This window comes from Montipora capricornis, chromosome 3 (assembly GCF_036669925.1).
Source record: "Montipora capricornis isolate CH-2021 chromosome 3, ASM3666992v2, whole genome shotgun sequence".
NCBI lineage: Eukaryota > Metazoa > Cnidaria > Anthozoa > Scleractinia > Acroporidae > Montipora > Montipora capricornis.
In genome coordinates this window covers 28,462,075-28,479,574 of record NC_090885.1, presented here as the reverse complement: position 1 = coordinate 28,479,574, position 17,500 = coordinate 28,462,075, and the positions used below count along the sequence as shown (strand labels likewise).

Here is a 17,500-nt window from a genome sequence, read left to right as displayed (position 1 = left end):
TAGACCGCACTTTCCCCTCAAGTCTGTTCAAATATAAGTGCTGCACGGCCAACGTTTTCAAAAATGTAATCCTTCCTTATCCATTACATTAGGCCATCTTCGCTCCTAATGGGGAGCATAGGGCGTCAACCATGGACTCCCACCTGACTCTACTTTTGGCAGTTCTCTTTTCCTCTAACCAAGTGATATTCTTCTTGGTGAGCTCATCTTGCACACACCGCCTCCCGGATTGCCTTGGGCGGCCTCTTCTTCTAAACCCCTCAGGGTTCCACTCGAGGGCGGAACGGGTGACGTTATTCTCAGGCTTTCTTAGCGTATGCCCGATCCATTTCCACTTTTTTCTCGTGGTGCTTTCTTCTATACGACTCTGATCTGTCCTTCCCCATAGTTCTTCGTTTGAAATGACCTCTGACCAACGGATATTCAGGAACTTCCTTAAGCACTTGTTGATAAATGTCTGCAATTTCTTGATCAGTAGTTTCGTCGATCTCCAGGATCTCCATCTATCCATGCCATGCTTAAATTCCTTCGAACTCTCTGGCAATCTTGGCACACCATGCGATCAATGAGCAGATTGTCAATGGTGCCACTACACTGTTCCTTCGCGCCTCGTTGCTCTCCTTCCATCAGATCGTATTCATTTCAATGATCATTAATCGGTTTCAAGAGGGACGACGTAAACCACTTATAGATGGTAATTAAGGCACGTTATTGGCCTATGGTTTTCACTTGAGAAGTCGCCCAGCTTTGGTATAAGCGAAGTCTTCCCGCCAGTGAACCAGAGGGGAATGTCTTGATCTTCTAGAGCTATAGCCTGAAAAGACTTAGTGATTCCACTATGGAGACAATTCACTCTTTTCCACCAGACGTTGGCAATGCGATTAGAGCCTGGCGTGATCCAATTGCGTTTCTTCAAAATTGTTCTCTCGACTTGTTTGACACAGGGCTCGCCTCCGGGGACTCGGATAGTTTCTCCCGTAATGCGTCCCTAACTTTGTGGAGCCAGGCTGATAACACACTTCCAGTCCCTTCCGTCTGCCATAACATTCTCCAAAAGGCAGTCGCCTCTGCTACATCAGTAATATCCTCTTTTGTTGGACGCTCCTTTGTTCTCGTATCATAGCAACGATTACTAAAGTCTCCTGGGGGCTGATCCACGGATGCGAGAATTAGAGCCGCTAATTGCAATAACTCACGCCCTTCTTCGCTTAATTCAGTGGTGTCGCAAGCCCGTGTCGCCTTCGATGTGCGTAACAGTATGGTCCTCTGGCCTGGGGTTTGGCTTGCTGTTGTAGTATGCAAATCCGTCTCTAAAGTTGGTCGCGCTTCGTTGCTTAAATCTTCCGGTTCTGTAAAATCACCGTCTGCTCCCTGTGTTTCTCTATCCCTGATCCTTCGCATACGTCTCACAATTGTTTCTCCCACATTTCCTAATGTTTTCTCTCGGCTAGCTGCTCATCATAATCGTCATCAAAATTAAAACTGATTTTTTTTTTTAGAATATATGAGGTTGCGTACATTTAGACTGCGGAATAGAATGAAATGAAAGTATAAAATGAAAGTTGGAAAGATCAGCGCTCCCGTTCAAGCCTGGATTGTTTCGGACTTCTTTGCAACTGCTTTTAACTTTCTCAACTAACTGCGAGACATCTGTCCCAGATTTGTTTGTCAAAATGGGGCGGGGCACTCGAGTAAAGCCACTAAAAGGATTGGTTCCGAGCTAAACTGGCTCCTTTTTTTAATTTAAAAAGTGGGTTACAAAGAAAAGGCAAGACAAAGGTCCAAATGTGGACCTGCACCAACTAAGCTAATGTGCGTAATTTACAAAGAATATTCTATGGATAAAAATTAAATAAAAGCTAAAGTTATAAAAGGTAAGAATTTTCATCAATAGTCAAATATCTAAATATACTTAAAGGAGAACTAAATCCCCAAATCAGCAATTTTTCCAACCTTTTTTTTTGGAAAGCCTAACATAAGTAAAGTTAATTTTGTGGAGTTATTTCTTCTCGTTTCCTGCTTTTTTGCGAGAAAATTACGTTCGAAGTTGGGCTTTTACCGCTTTTTCGGCCTTTTCAGTGCGGGCTCAAAAAAAAAGCCTGGTGTGACGTATGATATGGGGAACAGAGATTTCGTAATCAAGAGATACAAGGTAAGCACAAGTGCTGCTGTGGATATTTTCTTCGTTGCTTTAATATTCACGAGTCTGAACACCGCTTCTATATGGGGCTTTCTCGCATATCTTCCCCATATTATACATCATAAGCTGCAAAAATGACCGCTGACTGCTCCGTTCTGAGCCGCAATGCTGATGGCCCAAATTCGGATTTTCATGCGCATGGTCTAAAGTGTAAATAAAAAATGCTTATTTTTTTGCCTTTAGTTCCCCTTTGAAGGAGCTGTGTCATGGCATTGCAGTTCATTTTGTGTCGCTTTACCATTTACTCGCCTCTTCTGGCTATACAACTCAGAAATTACTTTTTAATTAAAGAATCCGTACTCACCCGCTTTACTTTGCGCGCCTTTGTTGTTGTTGTCTGGGAATTTGGAGCGTCTACTTCCATATATGGGCAAGTATCGTTAAGTTATTTTTGCACTCGAGAAAAAAATTAAAACAAGTTTGTCAGGGCAGTGAAAATCACTTCGAAGATCCTCGAGGAGGATTATCCTGTGAAATTAAATGGATTTCGATCAGAAAACTAGCAGAATACCTTCATTTCGAGCGCTTTTCTATGAAGCGTGGAGCTACCTGTTCAGTGAATTCAAGAGAGAAATACAGTTTCTACGCGTGATACTCAGTTGTTTAAACTTTTAACTGAACCTTAATAAGCAAGCAACCAATATTTATTTTATCCAAGCAGTTCGCAATGGAAACAACAAGTATTTAAGTAGGAAAATTAACCAGAGCAAAGTAACATGACGTTTCGACGACTTCATGTCATCATTGTCGAAAGAACAAGTTAAAAAATTAACGGCAAGGCATATTTATAGTACTTGGGATGTGAGAAAATTAAATTAGCAAACGTTACATGAAAGCATTCATGTTAAACAAAAAAGAAAAAAAGAAAAAATATATACACATTCATGTAAGAAGTTTCGCGCGAATGGAATCCGCTTGCGTATTCAGTTTCGGTTTTTTTTTTAAATTGAAATATCCCGAGAAATATCCCGAGAAGCTCATCAACTCAGCTATCAATCGCCTCCAGCATCCTACAGACTCAGTTCAAACACCATCTGACAGCCCTGCCAAGATCACAAATCGGCTGACGTTGTTCGCAGACAACTTGGCGACCTCGGAACGAAAATTATTCAGCAACTGCAGCCAGTGCATGTTCATAAGCAAAAAGATCGCTGATCATCTGAGAGTTACGGAAGAAAAGCCTCCCCTGATAAACCAGCGAAGTGTAGTATATGAATTCGCATGTGATTTGTGCACTTGCCGCCATCTCCATCAACGCTTAGAAGAACATAAACATTCCGTGATAGGAAAACATTTCAGGGTCGAGAGCATGCCTTAACACTTGACAATTTAATTTAAAACTTTCAAGTCCTCAAGAAATGCCGTGGCAAACTCGATTGTTTGATATTTGAGATGTTCTTGATTAAAAAAAAAAGACCGAAACTGAATACGCAAGCAGATTCCATTCGCGCGAAACTTTTTACATAAATATATATATATATATATATATTTTTTTTTTCTTTTTTGTTTGACATGAATGTTTTCATGTAACGTTTGCTAATTTAATTTTCTCACATCCCAAGTACTATAAATATGCCTTGCCGTTAATTTTTTAACTTGTTCATTCGACAATGATGACATGAAGTCGTCGAAACGTCATGTTACTTTGCTCTCGTTAATTTTCCTACTTAAATGTTTTTCGAAATCGTTTTTTATAACAAGTATTTACCAAGTACCTGCTAGCGCGATACTTGATAAATAAGCTTAATGCAAGCGGTTAGCGATAAACGAGTGTAAAGTAAAAACTACAGACAGTTTCAGTGTGGCGCGCGCAATACACAGTTGTAGCATTAGATGAAATGCTCTTACTCTACTTTCCTAGAATTTCTTCTTTTTCAAGTTTACCTATTCTTCAAACGGATGTTGAATCCAACAACAATTTCTTCTTCCTTTAAACGAGATGCTTCCGTGAAGCATACACTGGGTTGCCTGTGGTACGTGCTACAGAAAATCAGAAGGCACTGAATTGTGTGGTATTGAAATACAGCATTCCAGTCTCTGAAGAATAACAAATAAAACAGAAGCGAGAAACATTGGCTTCTGGGCTGACATGTTGATAATCTTCAAGTTCCCTCACAACTTCTTTGCACCACAAGTGTGCCCTCTGAGCATCTGACAGCTTTTTAAAACTAAACTTCACTGAAGTCAAGCCCTGTTTCGCGGGGTTAGTGTTAGGATGGGAGACCAAAACAATAAACCCCTCATAAAAAACAGAAACATCTGACCGAAAATACTATTAACGCTAACAAATGCGAACTCAGCAAGGTACAGATTTTGTTAGCTTGCTTTATGCAAAAGAAATATTGATGAAAAAGCAAATAACTATTGATACACAGTTTTCAGAAAGAGCAGAAGGAAGTTTCCCGGACGGTCGATCGAGAATAAAATATTTACGACATGAAAACAACATTAATTTTGAACCGTGAATATAGAATATAAAAAGTTACGATCAGCGACAAACATTTTAGGAGATTTTTGCTACGTTCAAGTAAATTGCAAAATCGAAAGTGACATGGCCGGAATTCAGCGGGCGCCGTGATTAAGTTACCGCGGCATGTGTACTCGCCAAACAGTGAAGCATCTGTGTCAAATGATGGCAAGATACCGGGTTTTTGTAAGTTTCTTTTTCTGTCAAGTGTTATAAAGTTTGACAATGAAATGAGCGAAGTCAAAACAAAGATCACAATCGCCCAACTCTTGTTTATGCAAAGTCAAAATTTACTCTCCAAGACACGTACGACGTTATTTATCACCAGGTAATTCCATCATTTTGGAAATAGCAGCTACTTTATTATTCATCTGCGTCACAAGTTTTCACTGATTTTGGGGCTCATTTTGTTGAAACTCAAGCACGCTTCCAACAGGCCTGTGAACCCTTCCTGCTTACAGAGCAATACTAAAAAACTTCTCCCATATCACATTTCAACCTTAAGGGCCCACAGACGGATTTTTCGCGCGTTGCTATAAAAATGAAATGTTACTTCCGGTAACTGACGTCATCATATCATGAGCTGACAAGAAAACCCACTCACAAGCAAATGTCACCGCACAAACTGTTGTTTCCATCGAAGGTTCTCACGCTCGTTCTCAGATCAACTGCGCATGCGTAAACGAACTGACTTCCGGATTGCGAAAAAAGCTAAATTTCCGGCGGTTTTAAATTGAATTATTATTTTTTTACATGGCACGTTTCACCCCCAAATACAGAATATAGCTAAGCATTGATTTTTTAAAATCATCTTTTTTGAAAAAGTTATGGGTATTTCAGTATCGTTTATGTCTTTAAAAAGAACATTTTTCAAAATAAAAAGAAAACCATGCTTGGCTGGATGCAAAAACGAATACAAATTATCAAACCATTGATTAAATACCCAAATTGCGTAGCACGGAGACAAATTTAGAGTTTTCTTTTATTGGTCAGGTGAACATCGGCGTGGTACGATGACGTCATATTTAGGGTCATTGGCTTACAAAAGTTGAAAACTGACCAAAATAATGCCAAATTCTCTCGAATTACTTAACCATTACATCCTTAGCAACGCACCCCAAAAAATACGTCAGTGGGCCCTTAAGCTCGCAAATTCAATACACAACATGATATTATAATTCACAAAGGCAGAAAATACCACAGAATCCTTTTCCAGCGAAAATTTTATTGAAACAAACAACATATTTGCTCTTAGAGGCGAAAACCTCTTCCTATTTCATTGCGTGCGTGAAGACAAGAAACTCAATTGTGTCAAATTACCATGTACTTCAGGTAAATACAGCTCACTTTGATTTCGTCTCGACGGGCGATAGATTGTTGTCGAAGTCCAGTACTCGTCGCTTTTGAGATTCATGCCTAGTTTATCCAACTGACTTTCCATTATTGAGCTCCATAAGGGTATATTTTGTTTAAGGATCCACTAAAACGCCATTCGCGTTGCATGACTTTCGACGCCATTGCAGGCTAAGTTAATGATTCTCTGTGTCCACAAGAGAAATCTACGCAGTTCCACTACCCTCTCGATCCTAAGAAAATACGCGCAGAAGGCTCTATACACAAAGACACTACTTACCAGGGGAGTGACAGGCAAGACTTTTACCGACACGGAAAAAAAAAAAAAAAAAAAAAAGAAAACAAACAAACTAAACGTAGACCTCGACTGGGTTTGCCCATAGGCAAACCAGTAAAAATGTCACACACAAGTTTGCTTCCACAAAACGCAGTTTCATTATCAGCGAGAAAATGAAATGATCACCAATGGATAAAGGCTTTTTACTGATTGTGATGGAGATCAGTATTCAAATGTTTGCCGAAGACTTGCCTTGACTCTTTGTTCAGTGCCGGCAGCCTGAGTGGAAGACACGCACAGAAATATTTAAACAGAATTATCGATTCAACGGTAGATTTGCCGTTCGTGGTTCCTTACAATGTAGTCCAAGAGGCTATTTTTTCCTTTTCCAGAAATGATAATACGTCAATTAATTCTGATCGTTCCAGCCGTTAATCGAGGAATTCCCAATTTCGGTATTCCAAGAGCAGATAACGTTTCCACTCGATTACATGTTGCGAAGAGCAAGTTATACATAAATAATATTAGAAAGTCAAATTCTAATAAACATGGAAAACAAAATATAGAACCATTTGATGTCCGATGGAAACAGATTACTTCACACAGTCATAGAATTCAGAGTTTCGGGGGCTCTGAAAATGGCGACTGAAGTAATGTGGGCGCGCAATGTAAAGTGGGTGAGTAAAGTTCTTTACCAAAGCAAAGTTTCCTGGCGAAAAAATGTCTGTAGAGCATACATAATTGAAGTTACCAACAACACAGACAAACTTTGAAAAACTGTTAGGCCGAACAGAACCCTGATTGCAATGCATTTTAATATTCTTCAATTTTGACCATCCCTGCCTCCTTTTTTATTTGCTGTTTTATTAAAACCTTAATTCCTTCAATGTTCTAAGTAGTTATTCTTATGTTTCACTTGATTTGGTTGTCAGTTCCCAGTCGCTGAATTTGTTTCCAGTGACTTAAAAGAAACACTACAAGAGGATTTGGCGAAATTTATATTTAGGAAGCGTTAGCTTTCTCTGAGTATCCTCTTAAAATAATCTAGACAAAGAGAATCTTTGAATAAATCAGGGAGAAGGTTCTAGCATCAAGCTGCTCCTTGCTTTAAAAAGCTGATCTGCCAATCTCAGATCTTGGCCGAATTGACTTCCTGAAATTATAATTACGTGAGATGCCCCCGATAGGGCAGACCACGTTATGAAATGGGGACCGTTCGTTTTTCCTCGTATCCACAAATTGTAACGTTTGTTAGTACATGTATATACTCACTTAGTGATCTTGGTGTATCTATCTCGGAGTAATTGAGCATTATTCACTCACTGCAGAGTGAATAATGCTTGATCCAAACAAACAAAATGGCCGGCGTAAACTCGCCAGCATTTATGAATCGGAAATATTGAGAATACAAAATGATGCTGTGCTACAGAAGACAAAGAAAGCCACAAAATTTGGCCTGAAAGTTTTCAAGGGTAAGAGAAGAGTTCATACTTTTGCCAACTAGTGTTTGTTTCACTCGGAGTAATTCTCTCTTGTAGGGCTGGTCGCCCACCAAAACAAATTTGTTCCTGAAATCGAGGAATTAAAAAAAATGTCTAAGAACGTTTTAAACGGCTGCAAGGAAACAAGACGGGTCATTTTACAACAAACTAACGCTCACCTCAATTACAGCGCAGCTGCCATTTCATGTGGATCCTTTACCAACTGCACTTTCAATTTCCATTTCAAATGAACCTCAAAAACTTTGATCGAATGGTGAAAGTGTTTTAACAAGCAGACTTTCGATTTAGCGTCCTGATTTAAACGGTGTTAAATGGCCATTTAGCTGTCTGTGACGAGGATTTTAACGAAGGTTATTTAGATTTGCCATGTTTGAAGCTTCTGTAAACACTTTCGCGCATGCTTTGTGCCGCTTGCACGTTTTCCACTACCCTGCGAGCAGAGTCTCTTTCGATCTTCCTAGATAAGTCGGGAAGAGGAAAGTAGACTCTGCTCGCCGCCTCCACATTATTTGATTTGCCGCTCATCCAAAGAATTGGATGAGTCAGTCCAGTTTCGACTTGTCAAACCTGTTTTTTTTTATTTTTTCGCCTGATCAGTCGCCACTCTTCATAATTATTTTGAAATGTACATCAGTGTGGTAATTTTAACTGTTAGAATTCCCATGAGTTTTTCCTATATGTGTCGGTTACAGAAACTAGCCTGACAGAAACCTATAAATTTTTCAGTAAAAAAATAAAATGGCATTTTTAAGATATATGGACTATCTTGAGTTTCCAATGAAATGATTCCGTGATTGTCGTGTGTTTGCCGGAGTTGTTCGAAAATATTCCGACTTCTTCTTCTTCGTTTTGTGGCTACTGGTCACGCGTGACTGACACCGGATACATAAATTTTCAATTTTTAACGCATGCTCTCAATACAAAATGTGGAAGCGGCGAGCAGAGTCTACTTTCCTCTTCCCGACTTATCTAGGAAGATCGAAAGAGACTCTTCTCGCAGGGTAGTTTTCCACACATGAATTGAGATGTCAATTAAATCGACTTTGGATGGTTTCTTCTGCAAATGTTGTTGTGATCACTTCGTGAGTATATACTAAAACAATTATTCTTTTCAATCTTGGTGAATAGTGACAGAATATTTACCTTGCCGCTCGAATATTTACCTCGCTATGATTCTGCCACTATTCACCTTGATTTGAACAATTGTTAATTATCATCGGCTAGTTTCTGTAAATAGAAAATAAAACAGAATATTTTGTGGCCACATGTTCATTCTACGTCATCCACATGTCATGGTTATTGTCACTTTTTGTGTTCTCTTCGTTTGCCGGTTTCCCAAAATCGGAGGTATACGAAAGAATTTCTACTGTCGATCGCCTGCAGCTGTTTCGCTCAAGGCTGAGTGTTGACTTTCTATTTGAGCCATTAGTACCTGTTACAGTTTTCCTATCGTCGTTGAAAAGACCAAGTTCCTAATGGTCGGTACACAACATCTACTGCGCAGGCTTCCTAATGAAATTGTGATCTCTTTCTTGGGGAAAGAGATCACACCTGTTTCCAGCGCCAAGAATCTCGGAATAATTTTAGATAACAACTTAACCTATGAGCAACAAATTCATCAAATTTTCTCATCGTGCATGGCCAAACTTTGTCAAATAAACAGCGCAAAGAACAGTTTTGATATGGTATAATCATTGTTTTATAGTAGTTAGTTTGTAAGGTGACTTCCGTAAGAACTGTATCCGTTTTAGAACTGCCACTTTCTTGCTGAAAGAATCGCAGAAATTCTCAACATGCTCTTGCTAGGATAGCTTGTTATCAATAGTTATTCCAAGACACTTACATGATGGTTTGTATTCAGTAGTGCCATTACCGTATATCATAAGTGGCAAAGCCAAAGGGCCAATGAGGTCTGGGCCCTGTGAATTGTTCGAAAGACGGTTAAGGTATGTCAGGATCCCGAGTTTAAAACTTGGAAATGGTAATGTGGAATTCCTTTTCTGACGAAGTTATCGTTACATCACAAACAAGATGATTCTGAGAAAAAAACTACATTTATCCAGGTGATTTGCCATAAACATGAAAAACGTAGGGTCCACCTTTTTCAAGATTACCCAAATGCAATCCTTTTCAATCTTGTCCATTTGTGTCCATCCTTGCGTCTCTTTCCTTTTGCTGTACTTCTTTTATGTTGTTCAACAGTTTTAGGTGGTTATTGCAATGTTTCATCCTACTTTTAGGGCATTAAGGGTGTCATAAAATTACATCATTTTGCGTGACATAGCCCCTTTAACTTAATCTAGGATTAGCGTAAACTTTTGTATCATGTTTTCAACTTTTGGTGAAAGTTTCTTTTGCTTATTTTTGCTTTTCAAGATTGACTTTCTCTAATGTAAAGTTTTGCCGAATATCAGCATTTGGGAGTAGAGAAATAAACTCCCTGATTAATTTTTAATCTGGGATTAGCGTTTATCGGCTTTTGAACAACCGGGCCCTGATTGGAAATTATCATCAATGGCTTCAGACGTAGGGCGCGTTCTTTTGGGACTATTCCGGATTATTAAAATAAATTTGGTAGGTGCAAAAAGTAAAAAAAAACATTAAACGTAATCACAAATTGCAATAGGTAATTTAAAAGCCGGCGTAAGAATATTACAATATAGTCCAGGTATGACATTCTGTGATTGTACCAACTTTTTCTTTTCATAAGAGTGAAAATAAATTTTCATCCGAAAAAAAAAGATGTGACGCGGACCTTAATTCTAGAGAAAATTGAAGTGAATATGCCATTTCCGAGCTCATGCCTGCCTCCTCTTGAAAGCGAGTCCAAGTGCAAAGTTTTTGTGATGGTAATTAGTTCTACTTTACATATAATGAAAAACTTCGCACTTAGACTCGCTTTGAAGAGGAGGCAGACATGTACTCGGAAAATGGCTCATTTTTTTAACTGATTCAAAAAGGAATGAAATGAAGTGATTGCTGGGTCAATGAGAACTAAAACGAAATGCCTCAAATATTTTACAAAGGCAGGCCTCAAAAAGTATGTTTTATTTACAATAAAATACAGATTCTGTACAGTACAACGACACAAATATCCTAAAGTTCGCCAAGACAAGGCAAAAATCGATTTGAGATCCAAATGGTGCTCCGAGCGTTAAGACTCCTTTTTTCAGCGCTGAACAGTTCTTCAAGTCATTCACGTCCCACCGCACTGTTTCCATGAACATTCAGTTTTCCCGCAGTGACAATCAAGCCTCTTCCTGCGATGCGATAAGCGCCAATTTTGATTTATATTACAATAATGCGTTTATTTTATTAGGTGTAATCCTTAAAGGACATAAGAGGGGAGAATGTAGGGTTGCCAAAAGGGCTTATTCCAAATCCGACGTAATCAGGGAAGAGAAAGGGAGAGGCGTTACTTGGCTGGCGTTAGGGGTACTTGATCAGTCTATGGACCGTTAATAGCTTGAAAGTGTATCGGTAATTCCGGCCCAGCAACGATGTAAAATCCCAATTTTCCCATTGGCCAAGCGAACTTGATGACCTACTTGCCAGTTTATTAATAGCGACCTTCAGATTGGAGTACGAGAACGACTACGAGTACGAGTTTTCTGTACTGAGCACGCGCATTAGGTTTAAAGAAAGAGAATTTTCGAAATTCGCATGCTAAGCACTGAGAACTCGCACTCGTAGTCGTCCTCGTAATCCAATCTGAAGATCGCTAAAAATAGAAAATAGAAAACCATTGTGCATATTTTGCGTTTTTACATTTTTAAGTTTCTTAACCCTTTGACTTCCAAGAGTGATTGACATGCATTTTCTCCTCGCAAGCTTAATACATTGCTACGCAGACTGTTGACGAAAATAAAGAATTTATGACCAGGGATTTTTTGTCTAGATATATCATCAAATTCGCACAATTGCCATAAAAAGTAATGTATAGCAATCAGTGAGGAAAATTCACATCTTAGGGGTGAAAGGGTTAAATGAATGAGTGGGTGATTGCCCAGTGGGTAAGAAAACGTCGCTTGGAATCTACTTGTCCTGGAAGACCCGACTGGGCTCTTCTCCAACGCTGAGTACTTGAGAATTCTTAGTTTCTTAAAACTTCATGGTGGCCGTTTTGGTGTTCCAATTGGTGCTCCAGCGCTAGAACGACTAGACACTTAAATAAAGTTCCTTTCCTTTCCTTTTTATGTGCCAGCTTCTGCCGCAGCGATCGTTTGCGATCACGTAAAAGCACTCCTACATTTCCCCAAACAGAAACGAGAACCCAAAAAGGGTCCCTTTTCTGTCAACTCTTTGCGTTAGCAAGCTGGGGCCGGTTGCTCGAAGCCCCAGGTTAGCGCTAACCATGTTACGAAAAACCCAGGCCAGAACGCGTCACTCTTGTATACTGGACTAACCTTCGTTGAGCCAGCGGTTGTTTCATCCACTGGGCTTGGCTGTGGTGGTTTGTAAAATGGATCCCGGGTTTGCATGAGTTCCATTAACCGCTGGTAAGATGGATTTTCAGGGGAAAACAGATTCCTCTGCAAATAAGAGTATGATTTCAGTTTGTTTTCTCAGCAAAAAGATATTTTGTAAACCATTTCGGACCTTCAGTTTTAACTTGTATTTTCTGTAGCTAGTAAAATAACTCCAACTTCCACACCGTTTTACGCTCGCTATTTTTCGCATTAATCTAAGCGATATACAGCAGGATTTGTTTGTTTTCGTGGCAACGCAGAGATGTGCATGTTATAAAAAAGACATAAGGATGAATCGAGCTGCAAAAGCAGTGGCCTGCCTCTAGCACAGTTAAGACGGAGCTGAGCCTCTTGACAGAACCTTTACGCTGGGTTAAACATCAATCGCTCTTAAGTTTTGCCTTTAAAGACGTTACAAATTTAGATGACATTGGTTGATTGGTTAATACTGTCATTGAAACGACTTCGGAAATAGATAAAACAATCAATTCAAAGCGAGTTGGGCTCCAAATTTGTGTGACCACGATCACTTCCACCTTTAATACAAATAGAAGTTAATTTTCACAAGACTGAATACTTCGCACATAGGTTGGCTTTGAAAAATAAACCAAAAATAAACTTAATATTTGACTTACACTTAATGAAAATCTCATGAGTCCTGTTGGTTTACCAGCGGAGGACGTCACCTCTGCTTGCCTTTGTATCGAGATGAGAAAAGCTTCCACACCTGTGACACCTACTTTATTCCCTGTAACCGATTAAAGAAACACTGTAATTTACTGGATGTTTTTAGAACTACACTTGTTTACGCAGAACTGACATTGTATAAGACAGAAAGAATATTCGCGGTGCTTCACTTTCCAACTGTAGCTTTTGGCTTGACGTGCAAGGATAAGCAAAGGTAACAAAGGAGTAATATGTTTTCAGTTTTAACGATCGATATACTACTACATCGGGCAGTTTAAATAGCGATTTCCCTGAGATGTTTTTGAAGGTACTCCTGTTTCCTTACTTCAGACTGGCCAAAGCTCGTACCCATTTATTTTTAGGATACCTCGCCCACAATATAGGACGTGAACGAGATGAAATAATCGCGTAAGCTATAATACGACACTTAACGACGTTTTCATCGACGTAGCTGTCGTAGATCTTTAACTGCCTATTAGTGATGTAAAGGGCCACTAAATTTTCAGATGCATTAGAACCAGGAAAACATCCACATTGCTATGGTCTTCAGTATGGGGCCATGCACTTCACCTGTCAGAGCCCTGGGAACAACTGAAAGCTTCATAAACTTTGTAACGTTGATGGACATAGTTTGACGACGGACTAGGTACGTTCAATTATAGCCTTGCATAAAGATTAATTGTTAGCTTATTACGGTTAATAATAGATGGCTGTATTTTGCTTGCCGAGCCTACTGTACTTTAGGGTTCCGTGATAATGATATGTAATGAACTAAAGCGAGAGAAAATGAGGGGACAGAGAGGGAGGCTCCCGGTCCAGCTCTTGGGATATGCCATGCCCACGAAAGTATTTTTAGACGAGCGGAAGTCTTTGTTCTGGCGGAAGTCTGTCTTCCGAGACGACGGCATGCAGCTCAACCTCGGTCTGATGTTTGAATGATATAAATATTCATCAGCTTTCCACGTGCGCCGCCATTTTCTCTTTTCACTAAGAACCTGAGAGCGAGGCAAGACTGCATGCGGACGTCTCGGAAGACAGACTTCCGCCAGAACAAAGACTTCCGCTCGTCTAAAAATAACTTTCGTGGACATGACATATCCCGGCCAATGCCCTGAACCTCCCTCTCTGTCCCCTCATTTTCTCTTGAATATGTTCGAGGAAAAATAAAGTAAAATGAAAACAAGCAAACAAAGGGAAAAACTGATACTTACTAGACAAATTTACGTTGATAAGGGCTCTGTTTCCAGGAATAATAATTTCGCCATTTTCTTCTTTGAGGGGAATTTCAAGTAACGGATTTGGAAATTCTACAGCTTCTGGTTGCTGTAGAGGAAAAAATTATTACAAAGAAGTCATATAAGGAACATAAATATAATATGTAGAGATTTCGCCGGAGAGTGCGAGACGTTTTCCCGGGGCGGGGGACTGGACAGAAGCAATACGGTGGCTAAAACTGTGGCCAATGTCCCCAAAAGAACACATTTCAGTTTTCATGATCACCGATCATCGCAGAGACCTCGGATACGTCAGGAAAACAGAAGTGCAACTACAAAATTCAGGGCCACACATGGTCACCACATGTAAATAAGGTGGAAGCTTTTTAAGAACAAGAAACAACAAAAGGTGATCTTGCTTGGCCCATTCGTGATTTTATCCGATACGTCAGCAACCAGTGTTGTGAAGACATTTAATGGGTACCCTGTGACACATAGTAGGCGTAAGGGCAAGAGCTTCCTGAGTTTTTCTGCCAGTTCAGCACAATTTTGAACGCAGCCATCAAATTAAATTGTCGATGTTATGAATTCTTGTGGACCTATGACTGACCAATTATCCACAGACGATCGGGATCGTCTCTGATTTCCAGTCTTCAGAGAGAGAAAGGAAACCGTGAAACACGTGAAACATGGCTTCCAATTATAAAAAAAAATGTTTGCTATAGGAAGAGACATCTATCTTGTAGAAGTTAAACCGGAAACCTGATTTCAACAGCAACATAATCTTTACCTCTTGCTCCGGTTGCTGTTGTTTTTTATCTCCTTTAATCGAACTGGTTTTCTTTCCCTTTCCCTGACCTTTACTGACAGCTTCAGTTGAAGCAACTGCAAAACAATACAGAAATGATCGCTCTTAGTTTACGTTATTCCCACACTCTTACTGACGTATAATACTACGTGGACCTTTTTTTGAAAATCGCGTAATACTCTGAGTCGAAGCACAACAAATTCATGTTACGAAATCCAATTGCACAGTCTTATCAAAACTGAGACTACGCCCTGATAATTCAAACCGGACTTTCATTTTTTTGATCATTCCAAAAACAAATAGCTTTTCTACATATTTTTAAAAAAAGATATGAATGCCTTGAAGTTTAGTTATCCACTCTGTAGTCTGCAGAAGAAGGCGACCTCACCTGGACTAAATGTTATTGCCGACGAAAACAATATCGACGGAAATCACAACAACGAATCGACTGAAAAAAAAACCTCTGAAAGAAATGTCTACTTGAAGTGCGGGTTGTAGACGAAAGATAGAAGTGATCCTTGCACTTATCTGGACAATTTAAGCAATTGTCTCATATCAGAAGGTCATGACCTTGAAGCTTTTAGGGGTGGCACTTTCCCACGGGCGTAGAGGGAGGCTGAGTTTAAGTCTAAGAACCCATGGAAAGCTAACCAATTAACCAATTGAAAGCTAACCGTTTTAAAATGGGTTCTTAGACTTAAGGACGTTCGCGCCGATTGTTTCTGCACATCCTTACTGCGCACGCAAATGCACACGCCACGTCATACACGAGCGCGCGCGCTAAGTAATAAAATGAGAAATGATAGGGCAAAAGGCCATTGCTATAGCTTTGCCTGGATTTAACGGTCTTGGACGTTCGGTGACCCCTAGTTTTCTTTCCAGAAACGGATTTTATTTACAATTATCTCAACGTTATCCAAAAATGAACAAAAAATCAATGTGGGAAGTTAAAAAAATTTCAAGATTTCTGCTCACGGGACATCAAATCTTGCCATCTTGCGGCTGCAAGGCGAGTGAAACTGTGGTCGCTAAATGCGAACTTGATCTTTAAGGAACCTCACCAGTTGACTAAATTCACTTAATAAGTCCACTTAAACAATTTTTGGCAGAGAAGATTTCACTTCAAAGATTTAATTGCAATATATTTGCGTTTATAGACACTGGCCTTATTCGCTAACGAAGCCCGATTTTGTCACATTTTGGGTGTTTTTCCGGGCATGTTGTCTCCAAAACGAAGTCGGTGAACCCCCATTTTTTTGACATTTCTGACATAACTAACTCATCATCTTACATTGGTAAAAGTTTCAGAAAAAAATTAATGTTGAAAAATTTTCGCGCGAACGTCCTTAAATACTGTTTATCAGCGCTATTTGAAATGGGTGTTTAGACTTAAATACTGTTTATCAGCGAACTCAGCCTCCCTCTACGCCCGTGGGAGAGTTTTTTCCAAGCTTTTAACTCTGGTTCAGAGCTGGGGTTTTTTTAGTTTAAAAATTTCCTTATTTGGATGTAACGTAGCTCGCGCATTTTCCCGCGCTCTCATTTTTGACCATATTTGGGCATAAAATTCCCAGCTCTGTTCCAAGGAAAAGAGTTGCAAGTTACACGCTTCATGGTCATGTGCTCATATAGACACCTGAAAAATTCCCAGGCGGCTTCAATGGGATTCGAACCCATGACCTCTCCGATGCCGGTGCAATGCTCTATGAACTAAGCTATGAAGCCACTCACTTGGGATCAATTGCTTCAATTAATTGTCTAGATAAGTGAGAGGATCACCTATATCTTTTGAAAAAACCTCTCCCAGGATTTCGATTACGATGATTAATGGTGATGTCGGTGGAACTCACCTTTTTTGGCCTTTTCCGTTTCCTGCTTTTTGTTTTCCTACAAAAACAGCCAAGAAAACACTCTCATGATAAAACGCACGGATGAGATAATAGGTACGAAATGCCAAATTCATCCGGGCAGTTAAGACGACAAGTTAAAGGTGTGATTCCTTCCTTACACACGGAAAAATCGCCACCATCTAGCTCTACGAAAAATTCTACTGTAGATGGTTTTCACCTGACGTCACAGCAGCAATGTTGGTGCACAGGACAATAGAGAAAAAAAGTATCTTGGGAATTTGACTCTATTATAATGCAAAAGATGAGCCATAATTTGCTAGTGTTTTGTGCACGAACAAGGCCGTCTCATCAAGTGATTGAAAACCATCTACAAAAATGAAATGAAATGAAAATGGAAAATTCTTCTATAAAAGTACGCTTAAATTTAACTTTTTAAAAGAGGGATTTTGCACTTTTGGCTGAACACTCTGCTTCTTGAGGTTAAATGGAGTGAAATGCAATTTAACAGAGTTAACAACTAGGAGCGACTGCGGTCAATCGTTGTCAGTGGTTTTGTTATATTTGAGCATGCATCTGATGACTCTTGCTTTGGGTTGTAGAGCTTATTGACCTCTTTCATAATGGCGGCCAAATAAAATATTCTTTTGTTCTACACTAGCCTCGCTAGGACGAG

At 39.6% G+C, this 17,500-nt stretch overlaps 1 protein-coding gene across 2 annotated transcripts in view; it reads right to left on the bottom strand.

Moving 5' to 3' along the window:
• Positions 1 to 10,828: 10,828 nt before the first annotated feature.
• The window catches only part of LOC138042787 (leucine-rich repeat-containing protein 71-like), a 21,296-nt gene continuing 14,624 nt past the window's right edge, over positions 10,829 to 17,500 (bottom strand). For both annotated transcript variants that reach the window (XM_068888791.1, XM_068888790.1), the window contains exons 12-17: positions 16,828 to 16,864; positions 14,960 to 15,054; positions 14,167 to 14,278; positions 12,904 to 13,016; positions 12,206 to 12,331; positions 10,829 to 11,059 (exon numbers count right to left, since the gene is read on the bottom strand). In XM_068888791.1, the coding sequence (XP_068744892.1) occupies positions 11,048 to 11,059; positions 12,206 to 12,331; positions 12,904 to 13,016; positions 14,167 to 14,278; positions 14,960 to 15,054; positions 16,828 to 16,864 (495 nt within the window). In that variant the 3' untranslated portion in view covers positions 10,829 to 11,047. The remainder of the gene's footprint in view (positions 11,060 to 12,205; positions 12,332 to 12,903; positions 13,017 to 14,166; positions 14,279 to 14,959; positions 15,055 to 16,827; positions 16,865 to 17,500) is intronic.